The 16,330-nt window shown below is 37.3% G+C and overlaps 1 protein-coding gene across 1 annotated transcript; it reads left to right on the top strand.

Annotated features, from left to right (window-relative positions):
* The first annotated feature begins 29 nt into the window (after positions 1-29).
* On the top strand, positions 30-12,550 carry si:dkey-33c12.4 (uncharacterized protein LOC560112 homolog). Its single transcript, XM_017721442.2, has 18 exons — positions 30-198; positions 640-683; positions 1,330-1,408; positions 3,818-3,996; positions 4,079-4,162; positions 4,255-4,323; positions 4,761-4,952; positions 5,043-5,198; positions 6,315-6,384; positions 6,479-6,569; positions 6,769-6,910; positions 7,065-7,169; positions 7,730-7,820; positions 7,921-8,071; positions 8,429-8,503; positions 8,855-8,957; positions 10,668-10,771; positions 11,024-12,550. The coding sequence occupies exons 1-18, from the start codon at positions 171-173 to the stop codon at positions 11,154-11,156; spliced, it is 1,896 nt and encodes a 631-aa protein (XP_017576931.1). The 5' UTR covers positions 30-170; the 3' UTR covers positions 11,157-12,550.
* Positions 12,551-16,330: the final 3,780 nt, after the last annotated feature.

Genomic DNA, 16,330 nt, shown 5'->3' with positions numbered 1-16,330 from the left:
GCATGCGCACTGCGCGCATCTGCGCATTGTTCAAAGGTGAGGCGCAGGAGGAGGAGGAAGCGTGCGGAGCGCAGCGCTCGGATAATGCTAAAGTTAGGGAGATCGGAGTGAACTTCTATTAGCAAGAAATTTACTATAAATCTACAAATATATATATACACAAAATAAACATGTCTAAAAAAGATGCATTTGGACCAGGTAATTTTTTTTCCTTCTGGAGACAAAACCTACAGACTGTTCTAGTTCTTCCAAACTTTAGCCAACGTTAGCTCGCTCGCTAGCTAAATAACAGCTGTTACACAGTTCAGCCCAATTTTCGATTAGTTTAAAGACAGTCTCGAATACATGCATGTAGTTACTACGATGTCTTGCTGCCTTGTTGTGCGTGTATCCGTTTATCTAGCGACCTTTGTCTCGCTCGAAGTACATTTGTTCTCTCTGCTTAGCCAGTTAGCAACGTTTCTTATCGTTTTTCAAGGCTGCAGAACATCGTCCCACGCATTTCTAGCTGCTTACTCAGATGTTTATGTTGTTCTGTGTCTTGTGAAGGACATCTGACTTCAGGCCTAAGCGTTTTATAACGCGTGAAAATGCCTTTGAAAATGAAACTGCCTCACATCCCAATGTTTATCTTCTCAGATTACTTCCGTATGAGTGAAAATGAGCGCATCATGCAGACGCATGTAAGTATGCCACGTTTTATTTATATAGTGATTTCGTTGCGCAGCATTGAGTTTGCAGTGTTTATCTTTGAGTTTAGCCGTCCTATTATCTTGCGATGTCTGACCTTCCTTGTTTAACGTTTTGGAATAAATAATTTACATGTTGGCTTCGCTATAATGTCTTTTTCCTGCTTTAATGTGACCAACAAAATCAACATGGCATGTTTTCCATGTCCTGTCTAGTTTTTGTACGCTTCGCTGTTCTTTGGGGACAGTTTGACCCCTGGCTATTTTAGCTGTATAGTACATAAGACATGTCAGCATTCTACATACATTTGTTTGGCTTGTTTTGGATGATGGTGAAGTCGCCAAAGCATCGCGTTTTATTATCTTCAACAATCGCCCCTGCCTTAGAGCCCTAATCTAACATAACTATACCTGTAGTAGTGCGACAATGGAGTAGGGGAAAATCCTGATATTTCCACAAGGTTTAAACTGCTGAGGTCAAACTGACCCCAAAGATAAATGATAATAACAAATTACAAATAATAACAAATAACAATTTTGAGGATAACAGAAGGGTTAAGGGGTTTAATGTGCTCATGGTCTTTGATACTTGTCACAGTCTAAACTACTAGTTTGTGTTTTGTAATGTCATCTTCCTCAGGAGGCTGTTGTCAACTTCCTCCATAGAGGGGGCACATCATACAGTCTTTTAGATACCTTCAGTTTTGCTTGTGGAATGGGTAAGATGTCTCATTGTCTCTGTTTTGTTTTCCATACACATGTTTAAATATGTTTGATCATCTCATTTATTGTGGCTCACAGAAAGAGGGATCCAACCTCCAGGGTCTTTAGGGTGTACTTGGCCAGTTGAACTACGCTTATAGTACATCTTATTATTTCATATATACTCATGGGAAAATTCTGTAGGGACATCATCTCCAGGGAATTCCTGATTACTCTTATAGGAAAGTCATAGGTTGGTTGTTAATATGTGTTTGTGTCTTACATTGGATTATAGTGGAAACTCCCATGCAAATCAGTGAACTCAGGTGTTCCATTCATTTCTATGGCCACAGGTATATAAAACCATGTACCTAGGCATGCAGATTGCTTCTACAAACATTTATGAAAGTAAGGGTTGCTCTCAGGAGCTCAGTGAATTCCAGCGTGGTACCGTGTTAGGATGCCACCTGTGCTAGTACAGTTGTGAAATTTCTTCGCTACTAAATATTCCACAGTCAATTGTCAGTGGTATTATAACAAACTGGATACGATTGGGAACGATGGAAACTCGCCAACAAAGTGGTAGGCCATAAAATGACGGACCGTGATCAGCGGGTGCTGAGAACTTTCTGCAGTGTCAATCGCTACAGACCTCCAAACTTCATGTGGCCTTCCGAATAGCTCAAGAACAGTGTGTAGAGAGCTTCATGGAATGGGTTTCTATGGCCGAGCAGCTGCATCATAGTCTTAGATCACCCAGCGCAATGCAAAGAGTCAAACGCAGTGGTGTAAAGAAAACCACAACTGGACTCTAGAGCAGTGGAGACGTGTTCTCTGGAGGGACAAATCACGCGTCTCCATCAGGAAATCCGATGGACAAGTCTGGGTTTGGCAGTTGCCAGGAGAACTGTAATTGTCTGAAAGCATTGTGCCAAGTTTGGTGAAGGGGGATTATTATGTGGGATTGTTTTTCAGGAGTTGGGCTCAGCCCCTTAGTTGCAGTGAAAGGAACTCGATGCTTCAGCAGACCAAGAGATTTTTAGACAATTTCACGCTCCCAACTTTGTGGGAACAGTTTGGGGACGGTCCCTTCCTGTTCCAACATGACTGCACACCAGTGCACAAAGCAAGGTCCATAAAGACACGAATGAGTGAGTTTGGTTTGGAAGAACTTGATTGGTTTGCACAGAGTCCTGACCTCAACCTGATAGAACACCTTTGGGATAAATTAGAGATTGCAGGCTAGGTCCATCAGTGTCTGACCTCACAAATGCGCTAATGGTCAGAATGGTCAAAAATTACCCATAAACACACTAAATCTTGAGGAAATCCTTCCCAGATGAGTTGAAGCTGCAAAGGGTTGGCCAACATCATATTAAACCCTATGGATTAAGAATGTGATGTCACTCAAGTTAATATGTGTGTGAAGGCAGACAAGCAAATGCTTTTGGCAATATAGTGTACTTCTCTTATGCCTTCTGGGAACTAGTTCTTTGTCTACTTAAATGGATCTTTTTTTTTTTTTTTTTTTTTAACCATTGACAGATGTTTTGAATAAATAATCTTTACTTTTGATAGTACTAACAAGTAGCATTTATTAACCAAAAGAATAGTAATCCTCACATAGTAAGATAGGCCTTAGCCTATCTGGGAACTTGGACAGCGGTGTGCCCCTTTTAACAAAGAGGCCTGCAGAAGTTTGTGAAAATCTCCTAATGCAGCTGTGTGAGAGAGACAAGCTGTCCTTGAGTTGATCAGAACCAGTCTCTGGAGTGGATTTACAGTGCAACCAGTCAAGGCTAATGCCCTTAAAGCTAATGGAGAGTGGAACGTCCAGGTACAGATAAGACATTAAAAAAAAAAAACATATCATATATGTTGAGAAATAAGGCCTCCCAAGGGAAAGTGCAGGGTTTGGAAGTAATAGGAACTATGAGCTTAACTACTCCAAACTGGATGTAAAAATGGTGTTTCATGATGATCTTTGCAATGTGGTTGTCCAGGATCTTGCCACACAGGCTTAATAAAGAAGGCCTTTTCCTTCCTTCCACGAGAAGTCGGCGACTGAAGTCTCTTATTTTACTTTGCTCTTTTACACTTAGACATTTTTCTTATTTTGTTAGAAGTTATATGGTGATTAGCTCTTAGGGTAATAGCATTAGAACACACCAGAAGACCCATCTTATGTCCAGGGGCCTTGGGCACAGAAGAGACGCTCTTAGCCCTACACCTTCTTGGTTTATGTCCCTTGCTAAGCACATATTAAACACAGTTTCTCACATAATTTGAAATGTGTATCTTGCTTTCCTATTATCCTCCATCAAAAGTTAATTGTTTCAGTAGCAGAAGGAAAAAACTTTGTAATTAACAAATGAATCCACAATTGGTTTGGGAGCTTTCATCCTACCAACATGTTTGTCTTTCAGGGCTGGATAACTACCCCACTGAGTTTGTGGAATATGTAGAATCTTCCGATGACGACGACGATTTTCTCCACCAAAATGATAGATTCTGTGGTTTCACTCCAAACTTTCTAAATAAAGAGTTTCCAAACACACGGCCTGCAGTAGCCTGCTTTAAACCAGTCAAACACATCTCACCAGAGGTTAGTGCAATGTGCATGTAATTCACTTATTAAGCCTGTGTGCTCCATAAGAGATTGATATGTGTGTAACGTGTACTTTTAGGAGGCAGCGAAACATGCTAAAGAATTGTTAGATGAAGAGGACAAACTTAAGAAAAAAGCAGAGAAGAAAAAACAGAAGAAAATGGTAATATCAAACATACACCCTTTTCTGCCATGATGTATCCAAAATCCTGTCTTTTGTATGTCATTTGAGTTGTATGTTCTGTTGTTCCACAGCGGCGACGAGAGAGACGTAGACTAGAAAAAATAGAAAAAGAAAATGCAGATAAAGATAAAAACAAGAAGGTAAGCTGATTTGTATGACCTGTACGAATTTGGAAACTGATATTCACACCACACTTTTTCACGCAATCAAATTATGTTTTAAAACTTGTTTTTTCCAAGATGTTTACTCAGCAAGTAAATAGAAATTGTATGCTTCTTGCAAAGAAATGCCATATTTAAGTTTGTTTCATGAACAGGATACCTTTATAGTTAACAGGTTAAATTATTTTCACTTAGAAAATCAACAAAAATGTGATTTGACTAAAGGTATTTAAACATTTGCAAATTACTTGCGGGGGACAGGGTCGTCTGGGATTCCCTGCTCTCCCAACTGCTGTAGTGACCCTATCTGGACTGAGTGGTTAATGATGATTATGATGATGATATATAATGCTGGTAACCAGCTGCTGATGTTAATTTTCAATGCTTATCTCTCTTGTGTATTTTGTGGTGTGTAGGTTGGTCCTGGTACGGTGAAATCTAAACTTGCAGAAAAAGGGTCTGGAAATAAGGATAAAACAAATAAAAATGCAACTCTACATCATAACCCTTGCCAAGAGATCTCCTCTGAAGCTACAGACAGCAGTGATGGTTCTGATGAGGAAGATGATGATGATAATGATAAAGAAAGCGTATCTGATGATCTCCAGGTTGTTTTTTGTGTCCGAGGTACTGAATAATTACATATGCATATACGTGAGGAACTTGTCAGCTAGAATTTTGCCTTTTGTATCTTTCAGGAACTGGACATGAACAGCTGCTTTGTGACAAATGCGGGAGCCAATACCAAACGCAAACTCGAACAGAAACCTAAATCTAATCGGAAAGACAAAAAAGCTGAAAACTCCAGGAAACATGAGGCAGAAAAGAAAAGTGTAGCAGAGTCTCAGATTAAGGTTTGGAAAAAATTACATTTTTAAAATGTGTTGGAAAAGATGAAGAAAAGTTATGAGTCTTTATGTATTTGAACAGTGGGAGTTTTGAAGAAATATGTCCTTAAATCACCTTTTAATAAAAGTTTTGTAATAATCATTACCTTAGAAATTATTAAAGATGGAGACAGACAGGCCTATAAGCATTTCACTTTCTGCTCCAGGAGCAGATAGTGTAGGTTATGAAAGGAGATCGTGACAGTGAGTGCACCTGGCCTAGGAGCCTTGAGAAGTGTTGCCCATTCAGCAAAAACAAGCCTGCCGTTAGTCAGCAAAATAGATAAGAACTGGTAGAAACTAGCCCATCAATCAAAATTAATGAGGAGAGCACCCAACACTTGGTTAAGATGACCTCATGTGCCAGGATAAGGGAATTATATAAAATATAGGAAACAAAAGTTAAGTCAAGGTATGAAAGCTAGAAAAACAGTTCTATTGATTGGTGATTTCAGGATATATCAAGAATAGGTGGAGCGATGAGATCACCCTTCTTACCCCAGGGAGGGGTGATGGCTTCGCTCATAAGTGGTATAAAATGTATGGTTTTTGAAGTATCTGTACATTGTGGCTTTCGGGAGCCAACTTGTCAAACTGGAACTAATAAAGAGGGCCTTTTCTTCCCTTCGAACTGAACCTGCGGCTGAAGTTTGGTCTTTTCATCGGACTTTAATTTTTTATTTTTGCAAGATTGATTTTTCACTTTTCTTTAACTTTCGCAAGGACGCTTTTCCAATTCTTTTACTTTGCTACTATTTTCAAATTAGAAAACAGATTAAATTAAAAGTAAAATTTGACTTTAATGAATTAGTAACTTTTTTTTTTCACATCATCGGGAACTTTGGAGTGGAAGACGGAGAGCTCTTTGGTCCCGACAACAGGCTGTGGTTATTTTATATTATTATTGTTGTTGTTGTTGTTGTTGTTGTTTTTCATCTTATATATTTAGTAAAAACCTGTAAGATGTGTAAAGTGAGTTATTTTAACACTTATTGAATTGGACAATGGTTACATATATGACACTACTTACATGAAGGAAAAATACTCATGTTTGCGTCAATTTTCACTCTGTCCTTAACACAGAATGATGAGAGTGAGCAGGGGTCAGGAGAGGCAGCAAATGACTTTGTTACAAAGAGCATGGAGCTAGCAGGTATGTTTAATCTCGGAAGAGACTTACTTTATATATAGTTATTATATCTTACGCAATCTTACGTGTTCTTTTTTTTTTTTACTTTTACTTTCAGTGACGGGCAACGCATATGCAGAAGTGGGGAATTTGGATATGGCGGTGAAGTTTTTTACTGATGCTATTAAACACAATCCTAAAGAGTTTAAGTAAGTATTAACAAAGTATACTGCAGCAGAGCACATGTCTTTACTACATTATTGGCACCCACTTTACACTTTTACATTACTTGTATGTGTACTTCAGATAAAGTTTATGAGGAAACCTTTTGCATATTATTTGCAGTGACATGCAGTGTTTATCTTCACAAGTTAAATACATAATACTCTTAGTGTGTCTGACCAACAGGTTGTTTGGGAATCGCTCCTTCTGTTATGAGAAAATGCAACAGTATGAGAAGGCTTTAATAGATGCTGATATTGCACTGTCTTTAAACCCCACATGGATTAAAGGACTCTACAGAAAAGGCAAAGCACTGGTTGGGCTTAAGGTACACTCAGGATAATTGGATTGAAAAGGCCTGTTACCTTTTCCTAATACTGAAGCATGAGGCTAATTTCTTTGTAATAAAAATTGTGCTTTCATCATTTAAAAATACTTTTCTCATGTGAAATCCCATATATAAAATTGTCTCCTTCTCTTAGAGATACTATGATGCTAGTCTGACCTATAAGGAAGTTTTAAAGTTGGACAGCTCCTGTACTGATGCTGCTCAAGAGTTGATGAGGGTACGGATAATGCAGTTAATGGTATGTAGGACAGTAGGTATGTCTGTATCTGTCTGCTTTCAGTAAATAATCTTATTGGGATTACACCATGAGGATTAGAATGTAGTTAAGCACATCACACATGTATTATAGTTGTAGATATTGAAACGAAAGGAAACAAAAAGGACATACAAAAAGTAACCACAAGATATTAAACAATATCATGCAGAACTTTTCAGTGAGAAATGCAAAAAAAATTTATGCTTTACCCTAAGGCACCGTAAGTGGGAGTTGCTCATTTGTATTTGACCTGTTTTCAAAATATTATTCCTATGCACATGGTGTGGAGATTATAGCATTTGCATTGATTCTCACACTTCAGTGTATTTAAATTCTTTCTAGCACTGCCTCTGAACTAAATCATGCATACATTTTACTGTGGCTGAAAAAAATCTGTAGAAAGAAAATCACAAAGATTTACAGGTTACAAGCACATGAGACTAAAGATTTAAGACCTCTCTTTCATAGAGAACTGTATCATTAAACATGTATATTTGTATGTTGCCAATAAGCTGCAATGTCTTTTCGTCCTGTGTCGGCAGGATATGGGATTCACTCGAGAACAGAGTTCAAATGCTCTGATTATACATGGAACAGTAGAAAAAGCATTAGAAGCTCTCTCTGGGTTGCAAGGTAAGACTACATCTGCTTAGTCTCTGGATCAATCTCTGATAAGACCCTTTTCTAAATCTCTGCGATTTCTTTATTTCTTCTGTTCTGCCCGTGTCTGTAGGTAGTGTTGCAACTGCCGCTGTGCCCGTTGAAGTGTCTGTTGAAAAGGATTGGATACGTGCAGAGAGAAATCCTCAGCCTCATAAAGTCCCACTCAGAACACTCCCTCAGAACCAGCCTAGACCTAATGCTGCAGTCAAGACTCCGCCCCAGTAAGAATTTGCTAATGCACATACATGAATGTCTATAACTTCATGCTTCTTTACGAAGTGAGTATAATTAGGCCTGTTTAACTGGACTTGCAGTGCAGCTTGTAAAAAACTGAATAAAATCATGGTAGTTGTAGGATGATTTATTATTATTATTATTATTATTATTATTATTATTATTATTATATTGGCATTATTTGTATTTGGCACCACATTTTCTATTTTGTCTTTCAGCTTATTAAATCAGAGAAAAACTTAATATTGTGATGCATATTGTGAAAATGTCCTAAAGTATCATGTTATAACATTTTTTCCCACATCGCCCACACACAGATTATGTCTGTATTCTTTCCCTATTAGAGAGCTATTTCCCATCTGGGTCGGGGATCTGGTGCCTGCCATATCAGAGTCGATGATCTGTGAAATCTTCAGTGTGTAAGTTTGCTTCCTCAGCCATATTGATTCAGTGCTTTCTCAGTCAGATGGCCAACTTCATACTGTTTCAGTCTTCATATGATAAAATTTGATAGACATGAAGACAAGCACTTTTTTTAAGCAGCAACGTCATTTCAGCTTTTATATTTGCTAAAAGTATGTGGCAGGTGCATTTTTGCTTTATACCCCCCTTTTAAGTAGAGTGCAGTTCTTTCAGTTTTTCTCAGAATTATTCTGAAAAGGTCATGACAAACTTCAAATAAGACCAAAGGAGAATTTTTATTCAATTATATCTGTGAGTTTGAAACAAAGTGGTTTGTGTATTTATTCTTGTTATATTTGGAAAAACAGCCATGGGCCAGTCCATAGTGTACGAGTACTGCAGGAAAAACGCTGTGCTTTTGTCAACTACATCAACAAAGAGGACAGTGAAAAAGCCATCCGAGATATGCATGTAAGTATCCATTGATCATGTGACTATACATCGCTACCACAGAGTTGCTAACCTTTACGCAGTTTGCATAGCAGGTATGCATTTTGACAACGTACACTAATACAATTTGGCACTCTACACAAAACTACACAGAAAGCTGGTGTCGCATGTGAGTTCAGTTGTGCATGTGCAGCCCTCAAATCTAACAGCAGCTGGCAGTAATGTCTAGCCCTCTGAAAAACAAAAGAACAGCCCAATCGTAGCACTGGGTTTATTCTCCAGGGATAACAATTGTCATGTCAACAGTTTAAAGAGACTGCAAATTGATAGCAGCACAAAATGGGGGTGACTAGTCTTGGTGATATGGGGTGTGTGTAGGGAAATGAATGTGCTAAGTGAAATTTTTTTTTTTCTCATTTCTCATAAATAGTGTTGCACTGTTGTGCGGTGCAAAATATTTTCCCGAGAGTGATACATTTCTGCTACCATATAATTTCACAAAACAAGTGTCACATGCACAAGCAGAACTCTCTACCTTTGCATTTGCTGCCTACAAACCATGGGTTTACAAAATGTCTTGAAAGCTCTATAGGTTACCACATTGAAAAACAAATAAAAGCACTACTCTAAGTAAACAAAGTTGTGCTCTGTATTGACTGAATGATTTAAGTTAATTAGTTAATTGCAGGAGAATGATTGAGTACGTTGCCACCTGCCGTTTAGTGTTGACTGCAGTACAAGATCATGCCTGTGCTTTAAGCATGTTCTGCCGATGAGGGAAGACACATTTGAAAGCAATGTTATTGCAATATTGTCCAGACAATTTAGTACTGGTATACTAGTACAGAGACATCCAAAAATATTTTTCTAAAATGTGTCATTGGTGATTTGTAGATGAATAAAAAACACAAGGGAACCATAATAATTTTAACTATAACCCTAAATGGACATATATATCTACACATGTGTATATATACAGTGTTCCCTCACCGCTTCGCGGGTTTTCAAAAAATATCAATGGAAACGATATATAGCGGATTTGTGCTACTTCGCAGGTTTTCTGCGGAACTCGATCTGTGGAAATATATATATATACTATTTTTGAGGAATTTTTACATTTAAAAAATCCAAAAATGTATAAAAATATCCATCCATTTTCTAAGCCGCTTCTCCGTCAGGGTCGTGTATTAATTCTAACAATAAAGGAATGTTATAAATCATAAAATATTACGATTTACAGTAAATAGTGCATATTTACTCAGTGAATGAATACACACCGAAAACGAGAAGCAGCATCGCCCGCCTGAAACGCTACTTGCCTACATGAGATTGTAAACAACACACAGTAACTGTAAAGGTACAATACATGCACAGAACAGTGTGGGAATGGTTATTAAGGGAATGGGAAAGGTTTATATAGGGTAAAAGTGTGGGGGAGGGTTTATAAAACCTTAAAATAGTGTATAAATGAATAAATATAGCGTCCCTACTTCGTGGATTTTCGTTTATCGCGGGTGGTTCTGGAACGTAACACCCGCAATAAACGAGGGAACTGTGTGTGTGTATGTGTGTGTGTGTGTGTGTGTGTGTGTGTGTGTGTGTGTGTGTATATATAAATGAATGAATGAATGAATGAATGAATGAATAAATAAATAAAGTGTATATAAATAAAATATATTAATGTGTGTGTTTGTTTATATACAGTATAATGCATCTATGTGTGGATTGCAGGGTTTTGCTATTGCAGGCACTTCCCTTGTGGTGCGTTATCCGGACAGAATCTACACACATCTTGGCGCATCCAAAGCGGCAACAACAGACACAGGAAAGGTTAGGTGAGTAGGCGCACATTTATGTTTGTTTTTTTCCGTCTGGTATTTTTACTAACTGGTTTATCAGTTGATTTCATTATTATTGTTGTTGTTTAGAATCCAGCTAGTCTGTAGAAACTATTTTTAATTTCTACCAGGTTTGTTATTTTCATTTCAATGATTTTATCTGGCTGCATATCCTTTTTTTACGTTGATGTGTACTTACATGGTAGTTTTTATATAAATATATATAATCTAACATTTTTTTTTGTGCAGTAAACTACCTGAGGAATGTTTTTTCTGGAGGACAACAGGCTGCATTAAGAACAATCGTTGCACTTACAAACATGTACCAGAACACAAAGGCATTGATCGACCAAAAGCCAATGACAGAAGGACTGACATTTAATCCACAGTACAAGATATTTTATCTCTCATTTAGTAAAGAAAGCTTATGATGGGATACATAACAAAAACACCAAATGTACTAATAAATAAGTAAGAGGCAATCGATGGGATGCTCAAACCATTTTCATTATGTGTTTCTGTAACTGTTTTCAGCAATCGATTAGTAGAGTTTAAAGCTACCATGCTGGCCTTGTCAGTGGTTAGATCTGAATTGCCCTCCTCAATGTTGGGCTTACTGTGTGTTCAGCATCACTCTAATTCACATAATATTCCCATAAGTTTATCTATTCAAATTTTTTTCCACAAGTGCTTAAAACCAAATCCAAATTTTACTTTACTTGCCATGAATACTTAGATAAAAGTCATGCTTACTGCTTGAACTTAATTTTTTTTTTTTGTTGATTTAGTTTTAATTACACTTTCATGTCTTAAATGAGAAAGTGTTTTGACTTTGTTAGTCTTAATTGGGTCAGGAAAAAGTCCATACTCAGACTCATCCTTGGTTCCTCTGTTTTATTTACTGATTGAGTAATGTTATGGGAGTATATTAATCTCACTGGGGCAATTAAAACAGCCAAACCTTTTTATAAAATGTAAACATGTCAAAACTATTACATTGCCCTTTTAACAATTGAAAGTCCATAATTATAATAATATAATATAATGATAATAATGTTATAATATAATAATAATAATAATAATAATAATAATGAAATGTATCATATACAGTGCTATGATATTGTACTGTAAATCCTTGGTAATTACTCAAATTAGTCTCGTTGCTGTTTTTTCATTATTTGTTTCCTGTGTACCCACCCAGACACAAGCAACAGGCACGAGCACATACATTATTCACTGGTTTCCTTGGATTCGTTTGTTTTTCTGTGCCTTTCAGAGAAAATTAAATGGAGCAAAATAAATTATCATACATTATGCAATTGATTTAAATCCAGACACTTTATGCATTCATTTTATAGATGTCCATCTATAAACTGAGCTAAAAAGTATTACGAGGTTATGGTTAAGTCTTCAGATAGAGATGCTAACCTCATTTTAATTACCTAAGATAATTCAAACATAAAGCTGAAAATATACATGTTATACAATGTCTTATTTACCATAAATCAGGAGAAACAAATGAGTGGTAAAGTAAATGCATTTCTTGTTCAGCTGAATTATCTAACATACTGGATCTCTGCAGCACTTAATGTATCAAAAGCTTCTACTGTACTGGTCCTATGTATCTTTGAGCTATACTGTTCTACTGTTTTATATTGTTGATCTTTTACAACATCAATCTGTATTTCAGTTTTGTTTTTTTTTTTCCCATGGATGCTATTAGGCAGTCATTCATTGCAATGGATTTGCAAATAAATACTGAATATGACAACCTAATTGAATGTGTATTTGTCCAGTTGCTTTTGTTCCTCTGGGAGATAGGGGTGCTACATATTGAAGTGTTTTTATTATTCACTTTATATGGATCTGACATTATACATTTAAATACCATCAATTTCCACATCAGCATAATTAGTGTCTTTACCTGATCTCAATCACCAGAGACAAATGTTGGGGTCAAATAACAGCATATGTGTAAGGTGTTTGATGAAGTATTGTGGTCTGGGGAAGCTTTGCTGTGGACCTACTGAGTTGATCTTTTTAAAGTATACAGCAGTTTTGACCTGGACAACAATCTTAGCACAATTCAGTCATTTGCTGTTTCAGTATTATGGTTGGATGGGCAGACCCTCATTCTTCAGCAAGATGTACCAAAAACACACTTCAGAGCTGTGGAGAAATGGCCTGGCAAAGAAAGAGTGTGAAGGACAGTTCAATTAAATAGCCTGCCCAGTTGACAGATCTCATGCCAATAACTGACTGGAGTTGAAGCAAAGGAAACTTTAATTGCTTATTCCTCAATAGATATATAGCCTACAGGATGTGAAGAAAGGTCATCTTTCTGAGATAATTAATTCTAGGCATTGTGTTAATGACTATAAAAAATGATTATAGACTATAATTAATTTGTGCCAAACTGTTGTGTCAAGGTTCTTTAATCTGTTCCCTAATTTGGCTTGAATATATTGATTTGGCTTTGGTTTCTGTGAGGTTTGTGATGTGTGTTCTGTTTCTCCTCTTGCTTTCAGAGCACCACAGTGTCTGTAAGGTCTTGAGAAAGGCCTTTAAAAATGTAAAGTGACAAAGTGAAGAGTTGATAACAGCAGGCCTGTCCATCTCAAAATGATAGAGATTCTAGCAGATTATTATTGATGGAATTTAACTAAGCACATTGTGCCGCCTAGTCACAAGAATTAATCCTTAAATTCTTAAAGCAGTCTCAGTGGGCTGTCCGTCATAACTTTTAAAAATGTTGATGTATTGAAATGCAGCGTTGCCAATGTAATGACTGTCTCATAGAGCGCCTTAGTTCAGTCGTTATAGTGCTGCCAAGGGAGAATATTCTCTGTTAGACAAGACTTGTATAACAGAAAAATGGCAAAATATTCTACATCCAAAACTGGAACAATTGCTGGGAGTCCAAAAATGATTAGTAAGTGTTGTTAAAGGTATGTGAAGTAGCACAGTGATGAACAAAATCCTGTCCCAACCTTTTTTTTTAATGTTTTACCAGCATCATTTGGAATGTACGGAGCCCTACTGGTGACATCCCATACAAATAAAAATGAATGCATGGCCAGGACTTAATAAGGTATGGGAACAAAATTATTAAGTCATGGCCACAGACTTAGTAAAGCATGGGAACAAGATCCTAATGCGTGGCTACCACTTAGTAACCCATAAGACAAAATATAACCACTATTTCCACTTGTGCAAAACTGCAAAACCACTTCTGCACATTTTAAACAAATACTGTTTTTTATCTAACAATTTAACACACTGGAAAAAGGTTTTGGTGCATTTTATATTTTATGCTTCATTTTTTCACCAATATGTAAAACTCATGACCTGCAATGGATTAGCGACCTGTTCAGAGTGTATGACCGCTGGGATAGAGGTTCCAGCTCCCCCTTTGACCTGGAAGGATATTTTCACTCAGAAAATCAGCAAAACACATGATTTGACCAAGGTTGATCAAACATTTTTGGTGTTTGATCTACAACCCCAATTCCAATTAAGTTGGGACATTGTGTTAAACATAAATAAAAACAGAATACAATGATTTGCAAATCCTTTTCAAACTATATTCAATTGAATACACTACAAAGACAAGATATTTAATGTTCAAATGGATAAACTTTATTGTTTTTTGCAAATATTCACTCATTTTGAATTTGATGCCTGCAACACATTCCAAAGAAGTTGGGACAGGGGCAACAAAAGACTGGGAAAGTTGAGGAACGCTCAAAAAACACCTGTTTGGAACATTCCACAGGTGAACAGGTTAATTAGAAACAGGTCAGTGTCATGATTGGGTATAAAGGGAGCATCCACTTTGTGAACAACTGTGTGAGCAAATAGTCCAACAGTTTAAGGACGTTTCTCAATGTGCAATTGCAAGGAATTTAGGGATTTCATCATCTACAGTCCATAATATCATCAAAAGATTCAGAGAATCTGGAGAAATCTCTGCAAGTAAGCGGCAAGGCAGAAAACCAACATTGAATGCCCGTGACCTTCGATCCCTCAGGCGGCACTGCATTAAAAACCGACATCATTCTGTAACGGATATTACCACATGGGCTCAGGAACACTTCAGAAAACCACTGTCAGTGAACACAGTTCGTCGCTCCATCTACAAGTGCAAGTTAAAACTCTGCAATGCAAAGCGAAAGCCATATATCAACAGCACCCAGAAACGCTGCCGGCTTCTCTGGGCCCGAGCTCATCTGAGATGGACTGACGCAAAGTGGAAAAGTGTCCTGTGGTCTGACAAATTGTTTTTGGAAATCATGGACGTCGTGTCCTCTGGGCCAAAGAGGAAAAGGACTGTCCAGATTGTTATCAGCGCAAAGTACAAAAGACAGCATCTCTGATGGTGTGGGGGTGTGTTAGTGCCCATGGCATGGGTAACTTGCACATGTGTGAAGGCACCATTAATGCTGAAAGGTACATACAGTTTTTGGAGCAACATATGCTGCCATCCAAGCAACGTCTTTTTCAGGGACGTCCCTGCTTATTTCAGCAAGACAATGCCAAGCCACATTCTGCACGTGTTACAACAGTGTGGCTTCATAGTAAAAGAGTGTGGGTACTAGACTGGCCTGCCTGCAGTCCAGACCTGTCTCCCATTGAAAGTGGCGCATTATAAAGCGCAAAATAGGACAACAGAGACCCCGGACTGTTGAGCAACTGAAGTTGTACATCAAGCAAGAATGGGAAAGAATTCCACCTACAAAGCTTCAACAATTAGTGTCCTCAGTTCCCAAACGCTTATTGAGTGTTGTTAAAAGGAAAGGTGATGTAACACAGTGGTAAACATGCCCCTGTCCCAACTTCTTTGGAATGTGTTGCAGGCATCAAATTCAAAATGAGTGAATATTTGCAAAAAAACAATAAAGTTTATCCGTTTGAACATTAAATATCTTGTCTTTGTAGTGTATTCAATTGAATGTAGTTTGAAAAGGATTTGCAAATCATCATATTCTGTTTTTATTTATGTTTTACACAACGTCCCAACTTCACTGGAATTGGGGTTGTACATTATGCCTTTCTTGAACTGATCTGGCTTGAAATTTTCAGAGAGATATGCAATTAATTTAAATAAAGGAACACATTTATTAAAATGTTCATCTGACAGTCATAATCTCATTGGAAGTGTAGTCTATACCAAGAAAAAAATTTAAAAAAAGGAACAAACAATTAAAAAAATGACATTGAAGACTTTGTTGATGAAGGAAACACACCCCCCCCCCTTTTCTAGAGTCAAATATTAATGATTGTAAATAAACTGTAGATAACAAGAGCTAGCTGCCAGCTTTTGCTTGCTTACTCCTTAAAAACAACAGGTATATTCATTTGGACTGGCTTAGCTTGGATGAACATGATGTTTTGAACATGATGGGATTTTGTTTTCCCCTGTTATATGTGTGGTTTTATGTTCTTAAAGCAGCCATATTTAAGCTTTTACATGACCATTTCCAATCTCTTTTTGACCATTAAGTGATCTTTGGGCAGTAGCAATATGTAAATCACCTCTGTTCTGATTGGCTATCC

The sequence above is a fragment of the Pygocentrus nattereri genome, chromosome 5 (assembly GCF_015220715.1).
Source record: "Pygocentrus nattereri isolate fPygNat1 chromosome 5, fPygNat1.pri, whole genome shotgun sequence".
NCBI classification, from domain to species: Eukaryota; Metazoa; Chordata; class Actinopteri; order Characiformes; family Serrasalmidae; genus Pygocentrus; species Pygocentrus nattereri.
Note: the sequence above shows the minus strand (reverse complement) of the source record. Positions and strands in the feature narration are given on the sequence as shown.

Coding starts and splice junctions, on each gene's coding strand:
- si:dkey-33c12.4 (XM_017721442.2), top strand. CDS start 171: ATGTCTAAAAAAGATGCATTTGGACCAG. Junction 199..639: donor AAAAGATGCATTTGGACCAG/GTAATTTTTTTT, acceptor TTATCTTCTCAG/ATTACTTCCGTATGAGTGAA. Junction 8,504..8,854: donor ATCTGTGAAATCTTCAGTGT/GTAAGTTTGCTT, acceptor TTGGAAAAACAG/CCATGGGCCAGTCCATAGTG.